General features: G+C 48.2%; 1 protein-coding gene across 2 annotated transcripts in view; it reads right to left on the bottom strand.

Moving 5' to 3' along the window:
- sh2d3a (SH2 domain containing 3A) overlaps positions 1–17,944 on the bottom strand; it is a 30,174-nt gene extending 12,230 nt beyond the window's left edge. The window contains exons 1-6 of one of the 2 annotated variants that reach the window (XM_085971745.1): positions 17,838–17,944; positions 16,013–16,141; positions 12,767–13,212; positions 9,594–9,691; positions 4,969–5,603; positions 2,744–2,859 (exon numbers count right to left, since the gene is read on the bottom strand). In XM_085971745.1, coding sequence (XP_085827871.1) covers positions 2,744–2,859; positions 4,969–5,603; positions 9,594–9,691; positions 12,767–13,212; positions 16,013–16,120 — 1,403 coding nt within the window. In that variant the 5' untranslated portion in view covers positions 16,121–16,141; positions 17,838–17,944. Of the gene's footprint in view, positions 1–2,743; positions 2,860–4,968; positions 5,604–9,593; positions 9,692–12,766; positions 13,213–16,012; positions 16,142–17,097; positions 17,347–17,837 lie in introns of those variants that run through there. The other variant, XM_085971746.1, reaches the window with a different exon arrangement.
- Positions 17,945–25,490: the final 7,546 nt, after the last annotated feature.

Raw genomic sequence — 25,490 nt, 5'->3', positions numbered from 1 at the left:
AGAGATGAATAAGGCTTTTATTAGCTAAGAAGAGACCATGCTTCTTCGTGAGTGACTGAACAAGTCTGAACGAAACCCACACAGTGGTGGGTGGAGTCAGCTGAGGCATGCCTCCATACACAGCGCCACCCAGAGGTGGCAATATACAATACAGTGGTTTACCACATTCACCCCTTGTTTAATGTGAAGTCCGGCGGGGTGAAGGGTACTACAAGTTAAGTCTATCAGGAGGCCTTGTCTGACGTCCTGATCGTCGTGGTGGCGGCGGTGGTGTTGCAGCATCCGACGTCGGGTCTGGTGTCTGGGTGGTTGGCGAAGATTCCTGGGGCTTTGGCATGCCGTCTGCAGGGGTTGGGTTGGGAGGGGTGGTGGGGGATAACAGTGGTAAGGGGGATAACGGTGGTAAGGGGGATAACGGTGGTAATTCAGGGGTACCCGAGGGTGCGAGATCTCGTATGGAGACCGTGCCCTCCCGCCCGTCTGGGTATGTCACCCAGGCATACTGGGGGTTGGCGTGTAGGAGGTGCACCCGCTCGACCAGGGGGTCCGTTTTATGCGTCCTCACGTGCCTCCGCAGTAGGACGGGCCCAGGAGAAGTCAACCATGCCGGTAGCGAGGTTCCCGATGTAGACTTCCGGGGGAAAACGAACATTTTCTCATGAGGGGTCGCATTAGTGGCAGTACAAAGCAGTGACCGAATGGAGTGAAGCGCTGCAGGGAGGACCTCCTGCCAGCGGGAGGTCGGAAGGCCCTTAGATTTTAGTGCTAAGAGGACTGCCTTCCAAACCGTCGCGTTCTCCCTTTCCACCTGGCCGTTCCCCCGGGGGTTGTAACTGGTGGTCCTGCTCGTGGCGATACCTCTTGTTAGCAGGTACTGCCGAAGTTCGTCGCTCATGAACGATGAGCCCCTGTCGCTATGTATATAGCTGGGGAACCCGAACAGAGCGAAGATGTCATTCAGACACTTGATGACCGTGGTACTGGTCATGTCTGGGCAAGGGATGGCAAAGGGGAAACGGGAGTACTCATCAACTATGTTGAGGAAGTACACATTGCGGTCAGCGGAGGGGAGGGGCCCTTTAAAATCGACGCTCAGGCGTTCGAAGGGGCGGGTGGCCTTGATCAGGCTTGCTCTGTCCGGCCTATAGAAGTGCGGTTTGCACTCGGCGCAGATTTGGCAGCTCTTGGTCATGGTCCTGACCTCCTCGATGGAGTAGGGCAGGTTACGGGATTTGATAAAATGGAAAAACCTGGTGACCCCCGGGTGGCAGAGGTCATTGTGGAGGGACTGCAGCCTATCACTCTGCGCGTTGGCGCATGTACCACGTGATAGGGCATCTGGGGGCTCATTGAGTTTCCCTGGCCGATACAAGATATCATAATTGTAGGTGGAGAGTTCGATTCTCCACCTCAAGATCTTGTCGTTCTTGATTTTACCCCTCTGCTTATTATTAAACATAAAAGCTACTGAACGCTGGTCAGTGAGCAGGGTAAATCGTTTCCCGGCCAGGTAATGCCTCCAGTGACGCACCGCTTCTACAATAGCCTGGGCCTCCTTTTCGACGGAGGAGTGTCTCGTCTCGGGGCCCTGGAGGGTCCTTGAGAAAAAGGCCACGGGTCTGCCCGCCTGGTTAAGGGTCGCGGCTAGGGCGAAGTCGGAGGCATCGCTCTCCACTTGGAAGGGGATGGACTCATCCACCGCGTGCATTGCGGCCTTCGCGATATCGTTCTTGATAAGAGTGAAGGCTGCACACGCCTCTGGTGTCAGGGGGAAGGAGGTGGCTTTGATGAGGGGCCTGGCTTTGTCTGCATAGAGGGGCACCCACTGGGCGTAGTAGGAGAAAAACCCCAGGCATCTCTTCAGTGCTTTTTGGCAGTGGGGAAGGGGTAGCTCCATTAGGGGGCGCATTCTGTCGGGGTCGGGCCCGATGACTCCGTTCTCCACCACGCAGCCGAGGATGGCCAGGCGCTTGGTGTGAAACATACATTTTTCCTTATTGTACGTTAGGTTCAGCCGTTGGGCCGTACGGAGGAAATTTGCTAGATTAACGTCGTGGTCCTGCTGGTCGTGGCCGCAGATGGTGACGTTATCCAAATAGGGGAAGGTTGCCCGCAGCGCGTTCTGGTCCCTGTCCTAATATCTCCTTATGTGGCTCGGTGTCAAATTTTTGTTTGATAATCGCTCCTGTGAAGCGCCTTGTTGTTGCGTTTCCGGTTGCTGGGCGGTCCGACAACATCATCCGCCTACGCACGTGCCAATGCATCTCGCGACGTCACGCGCGTTCGTCGTTGCAGTTGACGCCACTTCCGATAACGTCATCCGCATCTTTATTTTTCTGCACTCCACCTACCCGCACCCCCCCTCCCCCCCACCGACCCGCAAAATAAATGAAATTCCCAAAACATCAAACAGGGGATGGGGGTGTTCTAAATGGATCACCGACTGAGATGTTTTGGTGTCTCAGTGCCAAAGACACATCGCCCATATGTTGGTGTTGCCGGGTGTTACCTGACACGAATCTTGTCATTCATGTGGAAATGACTTATGAAATAATACTGGGCGGCCTGCTGGTGGCGCTGTCCAGGGAGAGTATAAATACTCGGGCATGGGCCCAGCTTGCTCAGGACATTCTTTAACAGGAACTAGTGAAGGACACAACTAGATCTCCATGTTGGAAAACAGTTGATTAAAGCCTTGTTTAATACTCAGACCGAGTGCCTCGTAGTTTTCTTACGTCATTACCTGTCCAGGAGGTCCATTCTCAGCTGGTGCCCGTGGGGCAACGTGATCAGATCCAGCCCTGAGCTCACTCCCATCATCTTCTTCTGTTCCAGGGACACGTTGATGATCCGAGCAACCTACAAGACCAAAGCACATTGATCTTTTCCACAGATTAAAACAATCCTGCCCATGTAGTTCACTGTGTTTTTAATGGGGCCATACGATTCTGGTGGTAAGATCTGCCTATCCTATTAGCAACCTTACAAACAGAGGCTGCACTTATATTGAGGTGCAGCTTCCAGTGGTGCTAGTTTGTAGACACGGAGGTCTTCCTCACAGAGTCCATGGGGCCCTCTGAAGACAAATTCCTCACTGACAGCAAGCCTACGTGGGCAAACCGCCATGGATTTTGCGGGACGCACTTTTCTCGCACAAGCCTTCATTATTCATGCATGATTCTCAGCAGAGAGTATGGTCAGGCAGTTCAACTGTGGGAGTGATGGGAGAGGAGCATCACATTGGAGCCCAATTCTATCCTCAACCCCTGTCCACACAAGCACAATTTCAGACCAGGGTTGTTGGCAAGCAAATAGATAGTTGATTTCTTTCCCTGGCCTAATCCAAGGAAGCTGAGACCAACTGTACCACCCTGACTGGAGCCTTAATTTTGTTCCTGTAAGCAAATTAATTACTGATAATAAAATATTACACAGAATTACGCAGCGTCTACAGCACAGAAACAGGCCATTCGTCCCAACAGGCCATTCGGCTTCACACAAGCCTCCTCCCACCCCTCTTCATCTCATCCCATCAGCATACCCTTCTATTGCTTTGTGCCTCATGTGCTTATCCAACTTCTCCTTAAATGTATCTATGCTATTCGCCTCGACCACTCCCTGTGGTAGCACGTACCACATTCTCACCACTCTTCTGAAGTTTCTCCTGAATTCACTATTGGATTTATTAGTGACTATCTTATATTTATGGCCCCGAATTCTGGCCTCCCCCACAAGTGGAAACATCTTCACTGCGTCTTCCTTATCAATCACCTTCATAATTTTTTCTAGAGAAACATTGGCCCAGAAATTCGGGACCCAACGTGCGAGTACACATGGGGTACTCACCCATAGGCCCAAGGGAAGTGCCGGTTTCGTGCATGTGCGGGAAACCGGAACTTCCGTTCCCTTGAAAGAAGGGGTTTGTGATGAAATATGCCATTCATCACTCATCTGTATTCTCTGTGTGTGATTGTGCCTGTGACTGTGGTTTAGTTTCAGTTTCATTTCCCTTACCTCAGTTCCGTTTCCTCACCTGTATTGTATTGTGTGTAGGGCTCCGCCCATACCTGGCCCCTATGTAAGCAGGCCCAGCGTGTCTCACATCCAGTACAGCAGACTTCTGGATGGGAGACACCTCTCCACTGTGTGTTACTTTCTAAGTTAATAAAAGCCTTGTTTTGTTCCGCTAACACTGAGTCTCGGATTTATTGAGGCACATCAGGGTTCAGAGGTGGAATGCGTGCGCCGGAGAGGCAGCGCGTGCACATCGAACTTACGGTTTTTTTTGCAGGTTTTTCCGGGTGGGTAAGTCTCCAGAAGTTACACATATAAAAAGCAGGCGCAATGCTTTTAAAAAGGTAAGTGGTGAATTAATTAAAATGAAAACATTTTTTCCATAGGTTTATTATTTTTAAATACATTAAAGAAAGGTAAGTTTATTTTTAGCCCCGTTAGAAAATGTAATTAATTTTTTCAAAAATTTAATAGTTATTTTACATAATTTATAGTTATTTAAAAAATGTGATTTAAAAAAAAATGTATTTGAAGTTTTAGTGATGTTTTGGGGCTTATAGTATTTATGGTTTTGACAGCTCTTCCTGTCAATTTTATGAATGGGCATTTCCCTGCTACCATTGGCTCTCCATGGCCCACGTGATCCCAGGGGACGCTTCGAACTAACTGCGCCCCTGGGATATGCAAGCACTGCGCGCCGGCAGTTGGAGCAGGCCCAGGATCGGAATCCCATGCGGGCCCACAGCTCAACGGCCGGCGCGCTAGGTAAGTGCAGGTCGGGGGCTTGCACCTTCGACCCGAATTTCTCAATATGTTTACTATGTCAACCTCCTACTCAAATAACTGACTGATAGGACGAGGCAGCAATGTATCTAAAGGCCCTGACTAATTGGGTCATGGTAGTGAACGATTTATGTAGGTAATCAGGTTACTCGCTAATTATTGCTTAGGTACCTGACAGTCCACTTTCAAAATATGCTGTGCTGTAGTCTTTGCATCATTTTCAGCAAATATTTCTTTGAGACGCTTAAGCACAGACGGATCGAGAGGTTTGTTGTCAGAAGGAAGCAAGATGGAAGCAAAGGTGTCGAGTTTAAACGAGCTTGTGGTCTCCAAACTGGGCCTGACGAATGACCATTCCTCCTCATCCTCATTAGCTTCTTCCTGGCAGGTCTTCATGGAAGCCGGGTAGGCGTCTAAATCCAAGAGGCAGAAAAAGTTAGTGTCCATCATACGGGTTCGGCTCTTCATTCGTTCCGCAGCTCGTAACCTCTCCACGTGAGTCGTTGCGGACGAGGGTGTCTGGGTGGTCTGCGCAGTGTGCGGCACTAGCTCGCAGTAGACACTTCCGTCCAAGGCTGGATCCAGCGGAGTGTCCGGAATCATGATGGATGGAATTCTGAGCGGCTTCGGAGGCGCCTTGGAGTGCAACTGTCCATCGGAGCCTCTCAACACCATACTAGACTGAGAGCCAATGCGTTTTGGGAGCACTTTGGGGTTGATTAGTGGGTCACTCCCCGTTCTATACATTAGGGTCGAAGGACGAATTGATTTGTATGTTCCATTTGCTTGAATAACGTCCCTGGATCCTGTTGCACACAAAAACACAAAAATATAACTGTTAATATAATAGGCGAGTTGTCCATCTCTGCTGTTATTTGCTCCGTCTTCCCCGTTGCTGTGGTCCCCCCTGTCAGGCGGCAGATCCCAGACCTCTTATGCTGCTGTAAGCCGGCCATTAGGAGATACACCAGACTGCCTCGGACCCAACTTACCCTCATTCCAAAATCCCCCACTCGACAATTCCCCACAGCAACAAGAGTGAGATCAGCAACTCAGCAGCATGTGAAACAGTGGATGCAAACCCCACATCAGGTGCCGTCACAGTCTTTACTTTGCCCCTTCTTCACCTAGTTATGCCCACACATGTCTTACCCTGACCGAGAGAGCAGGCCGCAGGCTTATCATAGAATCACACAGCACAGAAGGAGACCTATGTAAGAAAACTACTAGGCACTTGGTCTAAGCGTTAAACAAAGCTTTAATCAACTGTTTTACAACATGGAGGTCTAGTTGTGTCCTTCACTAGTTCCTGTTAAGAATGTCCTGCGCAAGCTGGGCCCGTGCCCGAGTATTTATACTCTCCCTGGACAGCGCCACTCGCAGGCCACTCAGTATTATTTCATGTCTTTCTTTCATAAATGACTGATTCATGTCAGAGGCCATTCTGCCCATTGTGCCTGTGCCAGGTCTTTGAAAGAGCTCTCCAACTCATCCCACTCTCCCGCTCTTCCCCCATAGCCCTGCACATTTTTGCCCTTCAAGTATTTATCCAATTCCCTTGTGAAAGTTACAACTGAATTTTCCACCACCTTTTTAGGCGGTGCATTCCAGATCACAACAACTCACTGCATAAAAAAAGTGACATGAACCAGTCATTCATGAAAGAAAGACTTATGAAATAATACTGAGCAGCCTGCGGGTGGCGCTGTCCAGGGAGAGTATAAATACTCAGGCACGGGCCCAGCTTGCGCAGGACATTCTTAACAGGAACTACTGAAGGACACAACTAGACCTCCATGTTGTAAAACAGTTGATTAAAGCTTTGTTTAATGCTTAGACCAAGTGCCTAGTAGTTTTCTTACGTCAAAATGTTTCCTCATCTTGCCTCTTGTCAATCACCTTCAATCTGTGTCCTCTGGTTACCGACCCTCCTGCCAGTGGAAACAGTTTCTCCTTATTTACTCTATCAAAACCCTTCATGATTTTGAACACCTCCATCAAATCTCTTCTTGTCTGGGAAGAGGTTCTGTATGAACAGCACGGAGTAAGGTCGTTATTATTTTCTCCCCTTGCTCTTGTGGTATCTCCTCACACTGTCTGCTTACTTCAGATAGTAGCAATGCTCCTTCCTAGTCAGAAAGTTTTGGGTTGGAGCCGCACAGGACGTCACCACACAAAGTTGGCCGACACTCAATGGGCCCACAAGCTGCAGTGTGACGATGCAGAGAGAGTGTGTTTTGGGAGGTGGAATCCTTGGAGTAGAGCTTCCTTCAGAGGGGAGTGACTGAGGCCCCTCAGCACAGGCTGCCTGCCCCCAATGCGTCTGTTTAACTCCATCGCTTGCTCCCCCCCAATCGCCCAATGTAACTTGTACATCTTTCTGCACCACGCTCTCTCTGTAGAAAATGGCGCTTAAGATGGCATACTAGATACTTTCCTTTATTAGCCGAGGAATATGGAATACAAGAGCAAGGTTGTGCTAGAAACTGCATCAAACCCTAATTAGGCCGCAGCTCGAGTACTGTGTACAGTTGTGGTCACATTACAGGAAAGGTGCGATTGCTCTAGAGAGGGTACAGAGATTATTTACAGCACGGAAACAATGGGCCGGAAATAGTAGGGGATTTTAACTCCCCCAATATTAACTGGGATAAAATTAGTATGAAGGGTATAGAGGGTGTGGAATTCCTAAAATGCATCCAGGAGAACTTTTTTAGCCAGTACATAGCAAGCCCAAGAAGGGAGGGGGCGGTTTTGGACTTAGTTTCAGGGAATGAAGCTGGGCAGGTAGAAGGTGTGTCAGTGGGGGAGCATTTTGGTGTTAGTGACCATAATTCAGTTAGATTTAAGGTAGTTATGGAAAAGGATAATGACAGACCAGGAATAAAACTTCTAAATTGGGGAAAAGCAAATTTTGCTAAGCTCAGAGGGGATTTAGCCATAGTGGACTGGAAACAGCTACTTGAAGGTAAATCAGTGTCAGAGCAGTGGGAGGCATTCAAGGAGAAGATCTGAAGGGTGGAGACCAAATGTGTGCCCTTAAAGAAAAAAGGTGGGACTAACCAATCTAGAGCCCCCTGGATGTCTAGGGGACATACAGGGTATGATAAAGGAAAAAAAAGGGAGGCGTATGACAGATACCGAGGGCTAAATACTCCAGAATCTTTAGAGGAGTACGGAAAGTGCAGGGGTGCAATTAAAAAGGATATTAGGAAAGCAAAGAGAGCATGAAAAATTCTTGGCAAGTAAAATCAAGGAAAACCCAAAGATGTTTTATAAATATATTAAGAGTAAGAGGATAACTAAAGAAAGGGTAGGGCCTATTAGAGATCATGAGGGTAATGTGTGAGTGGAGGCGGGAGATGTCGGTAGGGTTCTTAATGAATACTTTATGTCTGTTAAGCGAAGCAAAAGAGGAAATAGCAGAGGCCCTGACCATCATTTTCCAATCCTCTCTGGCTTCAGGCGTGGTGCCAGAGGACTGCCTATGTGGTACCCCTCGTTTAAAGAGGGAGAAAAGGATAGACCGAGTAATTTAATTACAGGCCAGTCAGTGGCGGGAAAATTATTGGAAAGAATTCCAAAGGACAGGATAAATCTTCATTTAGAAAGACACGGATTAATCAAGGATAGTCAGCATGGATTAGTGGGATAGGCTCGAAGGGGTGAATGGCCTCCTACAGCAGGGACCGGGTACTGAATTTGGATGATCAGCCATGATTGCATTGAATGGCGGAGCAGGCTCGAGGGGCCGAATGGCCTACTCCTGCTCCTATCTTCTATGTTTCTACACTCCCGTGCAGCACTGAGGGAGTGCTGCATTGTCAGAGGTGTCACCCCTTGTTGAGATGTTAAGCAGAGGTCCTATCAGGCTGATAGCAAAATACTGCAGATGCTGGAAATCCAAAATAACAACAGAAAATGCTGGAAAATCTCAGCAGGCCAGGGCAACATCCGTGGAGAGAGAAATAGAGTCAACGTTTCAGGTCGAAACCCTTTGTCTTGACGGATGTTGCCTGGCCTGCTGAGTTTTTTCCAGCATTTTCTGTCGTTATGTCCTATCAGGCTGTACAGGTCGAAGATATAAACCATAACGGGAAGATAACAGGTTTGGTATTCTGAATGGATGAAATCAAAATGGGCCTAAGAAACTTCTCCATCCAAACTTGTGAAACCTGTTAGGAACAAAGGAACAGGAGGAGGCCATTCAGCCCCTTGAGCCTGTTCCACCATTCAATTAGAGCATGGCTAATCTGATTTTAACTCCATCAACTCTCCTTGGTTCCGTAAACGTTAACACCCTTGCCTAACAGAAATCCATCCATCTCAGTTTTGAAATTTTCAATTGGCCTCCAACCTCAACAGCTTTTTGGGGGAGAGAGTTCCAGATTTCCACCACCCTTTGTGTGAAGAAGTGCTTCCTGACATCATCCCTGAACGGCCTGGCTCTAATTTTAAGGTTCTGCCCCCTTGTTTTGGACTCCCCCCACCAGGGAAAATAGTTTCTCTCCCTCTCTACCCTATCAACTCCTTTGATCATCTTAAACATCTCAATTAGATCACCCCTTAACCTTCTATACTCAAAGGAGAAGAAGCCTCATCTATGCAGCCTGTCTTCATAATTTAACCCTTGTAGCCCTGGTATCATTCTGTTCCCGGGTCAAAGAGGATGGGCTACAGCCATGGAAGGTATGACAGTCTAGAAACGGTGGAATCACGAGGTGCGATACGGAGAATTCTCAGCCAGAATGACAATCTGCAAGATACGCAGGAGTTCAGATTTAAAATGGCCTCACCTGCAGAAAGGTAGCTGTCAGACTGAGCAGACTGCAATGGCTTTTTGTCGTTTCTGTAGTCCAGAATATTTGGGTGACTGCCACTTTTGTCCTTATTCCTACAGTAAACACATTATCAGCAAACACAGCAGTTAGTTAAACCTTCACCCACTCCCCACCCCATGTGCTGCTGTCATCTTCCTGAAAATGCTGCACTAGCAGCCAATCCACCAGGTAGAATGCCAACTGCTATTGCAAAAGAAAGAACAAACTTCCATTTATATAAAGAAAATATTTGCATTTATATAGCGCCTTTCATGACCACTGGATGTCCCAAAGCACTTTACAGCCAATGAAGTACTTTTGAAGTGTAGTCACTGTTGTAATGTAGGAAACGCGGCAGCCAATTTGCGCACAGCAAGGTCCCAAAAATAGCAATGTGATAATGACCAGAGAATCCATTTTTTAGTGATGTTGATTGAGGGATAAATATTGGACAGGACACCGGGGATAACTCCCCTGCTCTTCTTTGAAATAGTGCCACGGGATCTTTTATGTCCACGTGAGAGAGCAGACGGGGCCTCGGTTTAACGTCTCATCCGAAAGACAGCACCTCCGACAGTGCAGCACTCCCTCAGTGCTGCCCCTCCGACAGTGCAGCGCTCCCTCGGTACTGCCCCTCCGACAGTACGGCGCTCCCTCAGTACTGCCCCTCCAACAATGCGGCGCTCCCTCAGTACTGCCTCTCCAACAGTGCGGCGCTCCCTCATTACTGCCCCTCCAACAGTGCGGTGCTCCCTTAGTACTGCCCCTCCGACAGTGCAGCACTCCCTCAGTGCTGCCCCTCCGACAGTGCAGCGCTCCCTCGGTACTGCCCCTCCGACAGTGCGGCGCTCCCTCAGTACTGCCCCTCCGATAGTGCATGCTCCCTCAGTACTGCCCCTCCGACAGTGCGGCGCTCCCTCAGTACTGCCCCTCCAACAATGCGGCGCTCCCCCAGTACTGCCTCTCCAACAGTGCGGCGCTCTCTCAGTACTGCCCCTCCAACAGTGCGGTGCTCCCTTAGTACTGCCCCTCTGACAGTGCGTGCTCCCTCAGTACTGCCCCTCCGACAGTGCGGCGCTCCCTCAGTACTGCCCCTCCGACAGTGCGGTGCTCCCTTAGTACTGCCCCTCCGACAGTGCATGCTCCCTCAGTACTGCCCCTCCGACAGTGCAGTGCTCCCTCAGTACTGCCCCTCCGGCAGTGCGTGCTCCCTCAGTACTGCCCCTTGACAGTGCGGCGCTCCCTCAGTACTGCCCCTCCGACAGTGCGGCGCTCCCTCAGTACTGCCCCTCGACAGTGCAGCGCTCCCTCAGTACTGCCCCTCCGACAGTGCAGCACTCCCTCAGTACTGCCCCTCCGACAATGCGGCGCTCCCCCAGTACTGCCTCTCCGACAGCGTAGTGCTCCCTCAGCACTGCATTGGGAGTGTCAGCCTAGATTTTTGTGCTCAAGTCTCTGGAGTGGGACTTGAACCCACAACCTTCTGACTCAGAGGCTACCAACTGACTCGCAACTATAGCACCTTTCGCAACCTCAGGATGTCCCGGAGCACTTTACAGCCAATTATGTACTTTTTTTTTTTAAGCGTAGTCGCTGTTGTAATGTCGAAAACATTAATTGTGTAGAGTTTGGAGTGGATTCTCAAGGGCTAAATTTACATCTCCATTCCAGCAAACTCCTGCTGTAACGCTGGTGGGAGTCTAGTAGATCGACATGGAAATAAGCCGTGATCTGGATATGCCAGGTTGCGACTTAGGCTCGGAGAACTATGGTGCGGATCACATCCAAACCTAACGCTGACCTCACCTAACGTCCAACATTCCAGCAGGGCTCACTGGCCTGGGAGCGGAATCGCAGGCTGATTTGTTTTATTCCTTTCCTAATCCAGGAATGCCGAGGGCTGCCCCGGCCCCTGCTGGGAATCAGCTGGGAACAACAAGAACTTGCATTTATATAGCACCTTTAACGTAGAAAAATGTCTCAAGGTGCTTCACAAGAGCATTAATCAGACAAAATTTGACACTGAGCCACATAAAGAGATATTAGGACAGGCTGGTCAAAGAGGCGTTTTAAGGAGCGTCTTAAAGGAGGAGAGAGAGGCGGAGAGGTTTAGGGAGGGAATTCCAGAGCTTCGGGCCTGGACAGCTGAAGGCGCGGCCACCAATGGTGGAGTGATTGAAATCGGGGATACGCAAGAGGCCAGAATTGGAGGAGCGCAGAGATCTCGGAGGGTTGTCGGGCTGGAGGAGGTTACAGAGGTAGGGAGGGGTGAGGCCATGGAGGGATTTGAAAATAAGGATGAGAATTTTAAAATTTAGGTATAGCCGGACCAGGAGCCTGTGTAGGTCAGCGAGCACAGGGGTGATGGATGGACGGGACTTGGTGCGAATTAGGATACAGGCAATAGAGTTTTGGATGAGCTCATGTTTATGGGCGGTGGAAGAGAGGTGGCTGGCGAGGAAAGCGTTGGAATAGTCGAGTCTAGACATAACAAAGGTGCAAACCAGGAATTGAATCTGACTTCTACTAAGCCTGGCATTAGGCCATCAGGGAGCTAAGAACACGTACATTAGCTGGTTACATAGAAACATAGAAGATAGGAGCAGGAGTAGGCCATTCGGCCCCTCGAGCCTGCTCCGCCATTCAATGCGATCATGGCTGATCATCCAAATTCAGTACCCTGTCCCTGCTTTCTCCCCATATCCTTTGATCCCTTTAGCCATAAGAAATATATCCAACTCCTTCTTGAATATATTTAATGAATTGGCCTCTACTGCCTTCTGTGGTAGAGAATTCCACAGGTTCACCACTCTCTGGGTGAAGAAATTCCTCCTCATCTCTGTCCTAAATGGCTTACCCCTTATCCTTAGACTGTGACCCCTGGTTCTGGACTCCCCGGCCATCGGGAATACCCTTCCTGCATCTAGTCTGTCCAGTCCTGTCAGAATGTTGTAAGTTTCAATAAGATCCCCTCTCATTCTTCTAAACTCCAGCGAGTACAAGCCCAATCGTCCCAATCTCTCCTCATACGTCATTCCTGCCATCCCAGGTATCAGCCTGGTGAATCTTCGCTGAACTCCTTCCATGGCAAGAACACCCTTCCTCAGATAAGGCGACCAAAATTTGTTGGTAGGACATTAATTAATTACCTTAAAAGATTGCCGTCTGCTGCAAGCTGATCTAAAGATACTCCTTCGGACAGATTTAAGCTGAATCTCTTATTCTGATCAGAGCTTCTGGCTGCCAGTTGTCTGTCGTGTGGTCTTTGACCAGATGCCCTGCTGTATTTCTCCTCAATACACCTCAAGGGGACAGTGCGGTTTATCGGATGAAAGATTATCGCTCCGCTGTTCTCCGAAATTGCCCTGCGGTTTCCTACGTAGAATCGCACCAGCGCTGGGAGGTTATCGAAGCTCTCCTGTTCAAACTGGTACAGCACTCGGGTGTAGGACTCCTTGGGCCGGAGGACCACGCGGATGATCTTGAAATGGAGAGGCTCGTGTTTCCAGGTGCAGCTCAGCACGTAGTCTCCTGGGCTGGAGCGAGACTCTCGAATCAGGAAATCTCCATCTCTCTCTATTAGTGCCTCTGCCTCCTAAATTCATTAAAAAAAGGAGAGAATCAGCGTCCACCTGGTACTCACCAGCCAGTGCGAAATAATTTCTTGCCCCTTTCGGATTTTTAAAAATCTTTTGAGTCGAGAGGTTTTTGGCTCGGGATTGACGTGCTTTCCCCATTGTCAACTTCAAGTGGTCCCAGTTCAATCCTCAACCCTGTAGCTACTTGTGGCTGTGAGTGGAATGGATGCGTTACTTGTCCTGAAACAGTCCCACAGAGGCCAGAGAAATACATTCTTTGCAGCACTCCTGAGAGGCATTGCCAGGGTAAAAATATGTGAAAGGTTGGCACTGGATCACCAGCCACCAATCAGACCCGGGACCGCGATTCCCAGGTGGTTACTGGATCTCCAAGCAGGCCCCTACTCTGATCTCCAGACTTTGACCACAGGATGGTCCCTGATCAATCTCCTGGCAACTCCAAGAGCACAATTCCCAGGTAGGCCATGGACGTCTACTCCACCACCTGAAGCCCATCATAATAATAATAATAATATGAAATAGGAGCAGGAGTCGGCCATACGGCCCCTCGAGCCTGCTCCGCCATTCAATAACATCATGGCTGATCTTCAACCTCAACTCCACTTTCCCGCCCGATTTCCGTACCCCTTCATCTGTCGATCTCAGCCTTGAATATGCTCAATGACTCGGCATCCACAGCTCTCTGGGGTAGAGAATTCCAAAGAATCACAACCCTCGGAGTAAAAAAATGTTTCATCATCTCGGTCCTAAATGGCCGACCACTTATCCTGAGACTGTGCCCCCTAGTTCTAGACTCTCCAGCCAGGGGAGACAACCCCTCAGCATCTACCCTGTCAATCCCCCTCAGAATCTTATATATTTCAATGAGATCACATCTCATTCTTCTAAACTTCAGAGAGTATCGGCCCAATCTACTCAAACTCAATTAGTCCCCTCAGGAATTCCCTTCTAAAATATTGCTTTGACAGCTCCCCCTCGCTGTATTTAAAAGCCTTCTATGCCTTCAATCTCTCTCCGCTAAATTTTCCTCCTTTGTGTGAATCTTCCACTGTGTTATGGCTCGGAGGCATCTTCTCTTGCGTTAGAGGAGTGCTATATAAATATAAGCTGTTGCTTTAGTAGATTGAGGTCAACAACACAACGCTGTCCATAATGTAACACTAAATGGACATTCTCTGAGAGAATGCCAGGTTAGTCAGTGTGGGAGATAGAAATGTCGCACCTGTGCAGTAAGGGGTCCTCCTTTGGGGTTTGGGGTTGAGGCTGTTGAAACATAGAAACATAGAAAAATAGGAGCAGGAGTCGGCCATTCGGCCCTTCGAGCCTGCTCCGCCATTCAATATGATCATGGCTGATCCTCTATCTCAATACCATAATCCTGCTCTCCCCCCATACCCCTTGATGCCTTTTGTGTCTAGAAATTTATCTATCTCCTTCTTAAAATATATTCAGTGTTCAGTGACTGAGCCTCTACAGCCTTTTGTGGTAGAGAATTCCACAGGTTCACCACCCTCTGAGTGAAGAAATTTCTCCTCATCTCAGTTCTAAATGTCCTACCCTGTATCCTGAGACTGTGACCCCTCGTTCTAGACACCCCAGCCAGGGGAAACATCCTCCCTGCAGGAGTGGCTCTACATCTAACCTATGCTGTACCCGAGACGGGAGGATCATGACATTGGGTGTGACGAGTGGACAGATGTTCCTTTCTCGGGAGCAAATGAGCAAAGAAAAAATGGACGTGACTGCCGCCAACGAACTGGAAAGCTGAGTAGAAGTGCTCTGTGCAGGCACGCTTCCAGCTCGTTAAATTTTTTTTTTAAAGCCAGGAAGGGAGCGGGCTCGTTAGAAAAAAAAGCAGAAACATCATGGCCCAGAAATTCGGGTCGGAGGCTTCCTGTGGGTGCAAGCCTCCGACCTGCACTTACCTAGCGCGCCGGCCGTTGAGCTGTGGGCCGCCATGGGATTCCGATCCTGGGCCTCCTCCAACTGCTGGCGCGCAGTGCTTGCGTATCCCAGGGGCGCAGTTAGTTCGAAGCATCCCCTGGGATCACGTGGGCCATGGATAGCCAATGGTAGCAGGGAATGCTTCATTCATAAGTTTGACAGGAAGAGCTGTCAAAACTATAAATACAAATCAGCCCCAAAACATAACTAAAACTTCAAATAATTTTTTTTTTAAATCACATTTTTAAAATAACTATAAATTACATAAAATAACTATTTTAAACAATAATTTAAATTTTTGAAAAAATTAATTACAGTTTTTAACGGGGCTAAAAATAAACTTACCTTTCTTTAAAGTATTTAAAAATAATAAACTTGTGGAAAAAATGTTTTAATTTTGCTTAATTCACCACTTACCTTGTTAAAAGCAGGCCTTGCACCTGCTTTTTGAAAGCGTAGCTGCTGGAGACTTACCCTCCCGGAGAAAGCTGCAAAAAAAACAAAAGTTCCAGGTGCACGCGCTGCCTCTCCGGCGCACGCATTCGACCTGTGAACCCCTTCCTTTAAGGGAACGAAAGTTCCGGTTTCCCGTGCATGCGCAGTGCATGCACGAAACCGGCACTTTCGTTGGGCCTACGGGTGAGTACCCAGCGCGTACTCACCCGTGGGGACCCGAATTTCTGGGCCCATGCTTCCGGTTGTTGGCAGCAGTCACTCCGAAAACAAAACTGACCCTCCCCCACCGGACGAGTTACGTTTTTCTAGTGGTTTTCAGGTGGGCCAATAATTAACCACTTCAGCTTTAACCTCACGGCTCACAGGTACACAATGAAATGGCCAGAGCTGCCCAACCTGCCGTGGGATAGGGCCGTGGAACCAGGCGTGGCTTCGAAGATCATCGGTGCTCAGTTTTAGTTCCTCCTCCAGCTCCTTGGTCAATGGATCTTTCACAGAGGCCATTATGAGTTGGTCAGTAGCAAGCTGCAAAGAACAGATTCATGAGGTCAATATTTCTAGCACCAATACAGTCCGGCTGCCCGAATCAGACTCTCCACACTGATTTGTGTTGGGTTATAAGCAGTTTTTGTGCTCGCACTCTCTCGCCTCCGAATCAGAAGGCTGAGCACCCCAGAGACTTGAGCACAAAAATCTAGGCCTACACTCCAGTGTACTCCATTGGCTGTAAAGCACTTTGGGACATCCGGCGATCGTGAAAGGCGCTATATAAATGCAAGTCCTTCTTCTTCTCCTTCCAGTGCAGTGCTGAGGGAGCGCTGCACTGTCGGAGGTGCCGTCTTTCCAATGAGACATTCAACCGAGGGCCCCGTCTGCTCTCCCAGGTGGACGTAAAAGACCCCACGGCCACTATTTCGAAGAAGAGCAGGGGGAGTTCTCCCCGGTGTCCTGGGGCCAATATTTATCCCTCAATCAACATCACTGAAACAGATCATCTGGTCATTATCATATCGCTGTTTGTGGGAGCTTGTTGAGCGCAAACTGGCTGCCGCGTTTCCTACATTACAACAGTGACTACATTTCAAAAAGTACTTCATTGGCTGTAAAACACTTTGGGACATCCCGGGGTTGTGAAAGGCGCTATAGAAATGCAAGTCTTTCTTTTTTTCTTTTCTAATCAGGCTACACGATTTACAGAGTATTTGTTCTGCATCATGCCTGCAAAGTGATAGGGAGCTGATATATATTTCACAACCTCTACAGAAGACCCCAGTGAAAAACGTTGGGTCTCAACAGCTTAATGGAGACTCAGTGACTCCTCGGAAAAAGTCCACCCCATGCAATATTGTGCAGCCCTTCTTACTAGGAGCTCGGAAGTAGGGGGAAACTAGCTTCCCTCGTTTATACTCATGCCTACATTTTTTGTTAAAATTAATGAAGGAAGACAAAAGATAGTCCCAGAGTGGGACAGACAAACGTACCTTCACAGGACACAGCGCAGTTCCAGTACAAACAGAACACTTGACAGAGGGCGTGTTTATTCAGTGTTTGTTTTAACTGCATGACTCATTTGTGACTTTGTCGCTTTCTCAACCGAGTTCAGCCTCTCTCACGGAATGAAAAATACTTCCCCCACCCCGTCAGCAACCCCACCTGATGATGCCTGTCGGTGCGGCCGACAGAATGGTAACACAGGGGAGTGCATTGCACCACTTTGCTCTCAGTGCATGGAGCCACTTTCCGTGGCTGATCTCAGACTGCCACCTGAGCTCAAAACTTCCCCCCTTCCCTCCCTCCACCCAACCCCGAAAATGACAACACAGCCCCTTTAAGAAGACAGGGCGCAAATGGAGAGTGGATAAACAAGTGCCCTGTAACAATTCATTCGTAAGAAATTATAAAACACATTGGCTGATCCAAGCTCGACTGACTGTAAAAGAAACTGATAAAGAAGGATGTTTAAAAGTTAATACGCCTTCGCACAAAATTTCCTCTGTGCTAAAGAAAAAAATTACACTTCCCATGCGTCTGCACAAGGGCCTGAACACGTTGTTACTGGTTTGTACAAGTTTGCCACAACCTCTCCTCACTGTAACAGAATAAAACCTCACAGTAACTTCGTCAACCGCATTCCACACATTTTTCACTAAAAGTTAAAGGAGGAGCCTCTTCTGTGGCACTAAGAACTATCATTTAGTCCCTTTGAATATGATTAGCCTACCTTTTAAGCTCATTGCTCCTCTTTTGACCCGCTAACCATGAGAGACAACCATTTGGTTCACAGTTGGAAGAACACCTCAATTTAGCCCCAGGGGAGCTGCACCTCCAGGTGAAACTATTAGCTGGAAAGGTACAAGGGGGTATGCAGAGTACTGCGAGGTAAACTCCTACAGGTGATGGGGCACTACCTCAATGGCACAGCAACTCCAGTCACTTTCTGACACTGTCGCGCGCCAAACAAAATGACAAGTTTGGTCATGTCGTGTGTTGCTGCTTCGCTGAGCTACTGAGACGATGAGCAGACGCAGACAGAGTCCCCTCTCAGCATGTGGAGTATTCCAGTGCTGTACTCCACCCTTTATTGCACACTTGACAGCAAACCTGTGCAACTTTATTGCTGATCATTCAGGCCTGCAACTGGTGAGACAGGGGAACTGTACTTTTCCCTCTTGCGGCCCGTGCAATCTGGCAGGAGGGTCGTTAGCCAGAGGACACAGATTTAAGATAATTGGCAAAAGAACTGGGTGGCGGTGGAGATGAGGAGAAATTGTTTTACCAGCGAGTTTTTATGATCAGAAATGCACTGTCTGAAGCAGATTCAATAATAACTTTCAAGCAGATTCAATAATTGCACTGGATAAATACTTGAAGGGGAAAAGAGTTGCAGGGCTATGGGGAAAGAGCAGTGGGAGTGGGTCTAATTGGAGAGCTCTTTCAAATTGGAGAGCACAGACACAATGAGCCGAATGGCCTCCTTCTCTTCTGCGTGATTCTATGAAAGTTTGCCGTAGATTCCAGCCCCGTTGTGTACAATTTTGTCCATCTGATGATGTGATGTGTGGTTGTAACAGGTACTAAGATTAAATTGCTAGCGGTGTAAGAATTCAGTGTGTTGGATCAGCCTGCTAAAAAAGAGGCAAGTCTGGACCTGGGAACACCTGCTTGACAACAGGCTCTATTACATTCATGTGGGTGCATCGCCTCAGCTTGAAGCCCTGCATTGCTAGAATTCTTTTTTGTTATTCATTCTTGGGATGTGGGCATCGCTGGCAAAGCTGGCATTTATTGCCCATCCCTAGTTGCCCTTGAGAAGGTGGTGGCGGGCCGCCTTCTGCTTGATATGAGTGTGATGAAATATTCCATTCATCACTGCCTGTGACTGTGGTCGGTTTCAGTTTCATTTCCCTTCCCCCAGTTCCGTTTCCTCACCATTGTATTGTATATTGGAATGTGTTGTGTGTAGGGCTCCGCCCATACCTGGCCCCTATGTAAGCAAGCTCAGTCTGGCCTCATATCCAGTACTGCAGCCCTCCGGATGGAAGATACCTCTCTCCACTACGTGTTACCTTCTAAGTTAATAAAAGCCTTGTTTTGTTTCGCTAACATCGAGTCTCGGAATTATTGAGGCACATCAATGAGTGAGTGGCTCGCTAGGCTACCCTAGAGTCAGCCACGTTGGTGTGGGACTGGAGTCACATGTAGGCTCAGGCCGGGTAAGGACGACAAATTTCCCTCCCCTAAAGGACACGAGTGAACCAACTGAGTTTTGTATGACAATCCGACAGCTTCACGGTCACTTTTACCAGCTTTTTATTTCCAAAATGCCATGGTGGGATTTGAACTTGCATCACCTGGATTATTAGTCCAGTAACAGAACCACTATCGCTGCAGTACTCATGCAGCCAACAACATTGGGGAGACCAAACGCAGATTGGGTGACCGCTTTGCGGAACACCTCCATTCAGTCCGTAAGGGTGACCCCGAGCTTCCGGTCGCCTGTCATTTTAATTCACCGCTCCATTCCCACTCGGACCTCACCGTACTCGGGCTCTTGCATTGTTCCACAGAAGCTCAGCATAAGCTCGAGGAACAGCACCACATCTTTCGATTAGGCACTTTTCAGCCTTCCGGACTCAATATCGAGTTCAACAATTTCAGATCATAACCTCGGCCCCCATTTCATTTTTACTTATATTTTTTATCCACACCTTTGTTTTGTGCCCTTCCCCCTTTTTCTCTCTCCCACGTGGCAGCTGTCTCCCATTCTGCCAGCACATTTCACACCTAATCTAGAGCCGTCTTTTGTCTCCACTAGTCCTATCACCATCTCGTCTGGTTTTGAATACCTCTTAATGACTCTTCACTTCTCTTTTGTTGTTTCATCCCCATTTCCCAGCCCCCAAACTGGCCTTTTAATCTGTTTCATTTCCTGTGTTTTTTCAGTTCTGACGAAGGATTTCGACCTGAAACATTAACTCTGTTTCTCTCTCCACGGATGTTGCCGGGCCTGCTGAGTTTTTCCAGCATTTTCTGTTGTTATTTCAGCCAACAACAATTGGCTGGTTCTACCTGCCAATTACTACACTTGGAAATATAGAGGCCCCAACCTTGATTGTTCAGGTAGCAGTGGAGATACCCTTTTTGTTGGTCTTATCCATCAGGTCCACTAGTTCCACACAGATAGTCAGATATCAGTAGCTGCAGAATAAGACCTGTAACGCCATCTCAAAGTAGAACAATAGGCAGAACATGCATTTCCATATTCCCAAACAGGAAATCAAACAGCGGAGATCGGCAGCAGGAGGTTGCTTTAGTGCTGTGTCCCTCAAAGTGGATTTTGTTCTCGCAGCGAGCTTGAAAAGTCCTTTACACTGCAGCACACTTGGGACTGTGTCGCTCGGGGAAGAACGTGGTGATGCCACATCAAAAATCACTGGGCCCACCCTTTCCTGGAAACCCTGGAAATGTGTCAGGATATGACAGCATATGTTGGCTAATTATATTGATGCATCTGACAAAGATTTACTGTGCCTCACCTTCCAACGCGCCACTCAGATTAACATCTAGCAGATGACTCGTAGGGACGGCAGCCATTAACGATGGCAGCACCAGCAGAGAAGAGTTGTGCAGCTCAGATGAGAACAGGAAAAAATGGCTGAAGTTCATCCAAGTGTCACCCTTTCATGTTGTCGTCGATTTTCCCTCGCAGTCACTCAGCCAGGTTTAAATATAACACAGCAGTGCTTCCCCCGCTGATTAAGTAGGGAAGTACTTTTTCTGAGCCACACAGACCGGGAACGTCACGGGTTTGACACCCCTGTTCTGACTTAGCTGACCTGAGTTGGAGCAGTGGTGACGGTGCGTACAATTCAACCCAGCGTCCCCGGGCTAGGGAGGAAGTACAATTAGGGAAAGTTCCTGTTTCTGATTACCATCTCGCTGGGAAGTGTAAATATGCTGGGTGAAAGCGGATTGTGGTGATGCACACAATAGTCGAATAGCCTGTCAAAATTCGCTGTCCAAATTCACAAACGGAGAACAGGAGCTTCTCTGTGATGGGCACACAGGAAGATAGGCCAAGAGTAGGCCCTTCAGCCCCTCTAGCCTGTCCCGATAACGAAGGCCATGGGCGCCAGTGGTAATCATAGCCCTCTACGGGTGGTGGGTAATGGGAAACAATCTAGAGGAGAAAAAAAAGACAGCTAAAGGCACTCAAGTTATTGTTTCCTTTTCAATAGAAGTATTCTAGAAGGAGACTGCATTATAACGAGACTGGAAATACTTTATAAAGTGCAGGACATCTTAGTAAGACATAGATGATTTTGAAATATACTATGAAAGCCACAAGTGAAATTGCATAGCATGTTTTGCAGGATTTGTGAAATCTGATGTCTAAGAGTTTCCAGACCTTGGTCCAAACACCATGAGGCTAACAGGGTTACGTAACAGGATGATCTGCGTGTGTATATATGCATGTACCCATCTGCTTGTCTGCCTGAATGTAGAATGGTGCAAGTACAACAACCTCTCCCTCAACATCAGCAAAACAAAGGAGATGATCGTGGACTACAGGAAGTGGCAGGGGGAGGGACACACCCCAATCTACATCGAAGGGGCTGAGGTGGAGAGGGTCAGCAGCTTCAAATTCCTGGGTGTATTCATTATGGAGGACTTAACGTGGTCCCATCACATCGACGTCGTAACCAAGAAGGCATGCCAACGCCTGTTCTTCCTCAGGAGACTGAAGAAATTTGGAATGGCCCCCCAGATTCTCACCAACTTCTACCAGTGCACCATCGAGAGTATCCTGTCCGGCTGCATCACTACCTGGTATGGCAACTGCACCGCCACAGACCGCAAGGCTCTACAGATGGTGGTGAAAGCTGCACAACATACTATAGGAATTAAACTACCTGCTGTGCAGGATATCTACCCCGAGAGGTGCCGGGGGAAGGCCCTGAGAATCATCAAAGACGCGAGCCACCCCAGCCACAACCTCTTCGCCCTGCTCCTGTCCGGTAAGAGATACCGAAGCATACGGTCTCGTACCAGCAGGTTTCGAAACAGCTTCTACCCCCAGGCCATAAGACTCATGAACGAATAATTTATTATTATTTATTACTGTTGTTTAATTTATTATTACTGTATTTCTATTAGTATTTTATCATTGTTATGCCATATTTATTCCAATGTTGGGAGGACTCGTAAAAATCAACATTTCATTGTGCAGTACACATGTCTGCTGCATATATGACAAATAAAATTGAATTGAATTGAATTGTAAAGGCTACCATGGTAGTTTGGATGGGCCAGGTGGTGGCAAGTATAGCCAGGCGGGGAGGCTCCATTAAGGGTCAAGGTGTCACCAGCCACGAGCCAAGTTTCAGTCAAAGCCAAGATGTCAATGCAATCATTCACAACCTAGCAACAGGAGGAGGCCATTCAGCCCCTCGAGCCTGTTCCGCCATTCAATGAGATCATGGCTGATCTGTATCCCCGACCTGCCTTGGCTCCATATCCTTTTATACCCAAAAATCTATCAATCTCGGATTTAAAATTATTAATTGAGCTAGCATCTACTGCAGTTGTGGGAGAGAGTTCCACACTTCTACCATCCTTTTGCATGAAGAAGGGTTTCCTAATTTCTCTCCTGAACGGCCTGGCTCTGATCTTAAGGTCATGTCCCCTTGTCCTAGACCCCCCCACCAGCAGAAAAAGTTTTTCTCTACCCTATCAATTCCTTTCAAAATCCTAAAAACCTGAATCAAATCACCCCTTAACCTTCCAGGGAATACAAGGCTAGTTTATGTAATCTCTCCTCATAATCTCACCCTTGGAGCCTTGGTAACATTCTGGTGAATCTGCACTGCACTCCTTCCAAGGCCAATAGATCCTGTCAAAGGTGTGGTGCCCAGAACTATCACAGTACTCCAGATGTGGTCTAAACAGGGCTTTACATAACTGCAGCAAAACTTCCTCCCCTTTATAGTCTAGCCCTATAGTTATAATGGCTAACACTCCATTAGCCTTTATTATTATTTATTGTACTTTTATTGTACTACTACATTTTAGTAATCTGTGGAACCAGTAAGGTGGTGGATGGCTGAGACTGCTTACAGAAGTGACTGACACCATTGACGCTGAGAAGGTTGCTACAGCAGATCCACACTAATAGAGTCATAGAGTTATACAGCACAGAAAGAGGCCCTTCGGCCCATCGTGTCTGCACTGGCCATCAAGCCCTGTCTATTCTAATCCCATTTTCCAGCACTTGGTCCGTAGCCTTGTATGCTATGGCCTTTCAAGTGCTCATCGAAATGCTTCTTGAATGTTGTGAGGGTTCCTGCCTCTACCACTCTTTCAGGCAGTGAGTTCCAGATTCCAACCACCCTCTGGGTGAAAAAGTTTTTCCTCAAATCCCCTCTAAACCTCCTGCCCTTTACCTTGAAACTATGCCCCCTGGTTATTGACCCCTATACTAAGGGGTAAAGTTCCTTTCTATCTACCCTATCTGTGCCCCTCATAATTGTGTACACCTCAATCAGGTCCCCCCTCAGCCTTCTCTGCTCTAAGGAAAACAACCCCAGCCTGTCCAGTCTCTCTTCATAGCTGAAGTGCTCCAGCCCAGGTAACATCCTGGTGAATCTCCTCTGCACCCTCTCCAATGCAATCACATCCCTCCTATAGTGTGGCGACCAGAACTGCACACAGTATTCCAGCTGTGGCCTAACTAGCATTTTGTACAGCTCCATCATAACCTCCCTGCCCTTATAGTCTATGCCTCGGCTAAGGGAATTAGGGGTTACAGGGAGCGGGCAGGAAATCGGACATGAGTCTAGGTTCGGATCGGTCATGGCCCTGTGGGTGGCGGAGCAGGCCCAGGGGCCATGTAGCCTGGTCCTGCTCCTACTTCTTGTGTTCTAATTCTGTGTTAGATTTCAGGAGATGGTTCTATTCACAGGGATTAGTGGAGACCTCGGGAACAGGCTGCCAGCTAGGAGTCCTTCAAGAGTAAATTGGGCCTGTTCCTGGCTGGGGTGGAGATCACCTCTTACAGAAGGTAAGTACTGCAGGAAATACAGGGACAGAGTGATCTTCTGGACGAGTTTCGATCGCCTAGATGGGTCGGAGAGGAATTTCCCAGATTTTTTCTCCCAAATTGGCCATTGGGTTTTTTATCTGGTTTTTCGCCTCTCCCGGGAGATCACATGGGTTCGGGTGGGATGGAGAGTGGAAGTAGATTTGAGGTTAGGATCAGATCAGCCATGATCTTATTGAATGGCGGAGCAGGCTCGAGGGGCCGATTGGCCTACTCCTGCTCCTATTTCTTATGTTCTTAATAAAGGCAAGTATCCCATATACCTTTTTAACCACCTTATCTACCTGTCCTGCTGCCTTCAGGGATCTATGTACATGCACACCAAGGTCCCTCTGATCCTCTGTCCTTCCTAGGGTCCTACCATTCAATAACACCTATCATAAACAGCTCTTCTTTGAAACAATACCGTGGGATAGAATCATAGAAGCTCACAGCACAGAAGGAGGCCATTCGGCCCGTCGTGCCTGTGCCGGCTCTTTGAAAGAGCAGTCGTGCTTAGTCCCCCCCCGCCCCCCCGCTTTTTGTCCGTAACCCTGTGGGTTCCTCATCCTCAAGTACCTGTCCATCACCCTTTTAAAATTATTGATGGAATCAGCATCCACCAGCTTTTCAGGTCGAGCGTTCCACATCCCAACAAATCTCTGAGTGAAAAAAATTCTCCTCATCTCCCCTCTAGATCTTTTCCCTCTAGCTCTTCACGTCCACCCAGGATGATCTCAAGATGTGACTGTTTGCAGACATTGCGGCCACAATGGGACTGGCCAGCTCTGCGCAGGTCTAACGTGGCAGCAGGATGATACGCTCTCCACCGGATGGTATAACGCACCTGTCCTTACAAGACGAGCTTATCCTCCAACTGACCATGATGTGGAGATGCCGGCGTTGGACTGGGGTGGACAAATGTAAGAAGTCACACAACACCAGGTTATAGTCCAACAGCTTTATTTGAAATCACAAGCTTTCGGAGCGCTGCTCCTTCGTCAGGTGAAGTGAAGAGAAGCATATAGGCACAGCATATATAGTCAGAGAATACTGCCAGATGATTATTCTCTGACTATATATGCTGTGCCTATATGCTTCTCTTCACTTCACCTGACAAAGGAGCAGCGCTCCGAAAGCTTGTGATTTCAAATAAAGCTGTTGGACTATAACCTGGTGTTGTGTGACTTCTTACATTTGTCCAACTGACCAGGACCAGTTCCACGGGCCATCCACCACCACTATTAATAGAACACGATGGGATTGCTATTTTTTTTTGTTGTTACCCATTTCACT

Source organism: Somniosus microcephalus, chromosome 31, assembly GCF_052327205.1.
Source record: "Somniosus microcephalus isolate GS21.2 chromosome 31, FLI_Smic_1.0, whole genome shotgun sequence".
NCBI lineage: Eukaryota > Metazoa > Chordata > Chondrichthyes > Squaliformes > Somniosidae > Somniosus > Somniosus microcephalus.
This window is presented reverse-complemented; position numbering and strand designations above follow the sequence as displayed.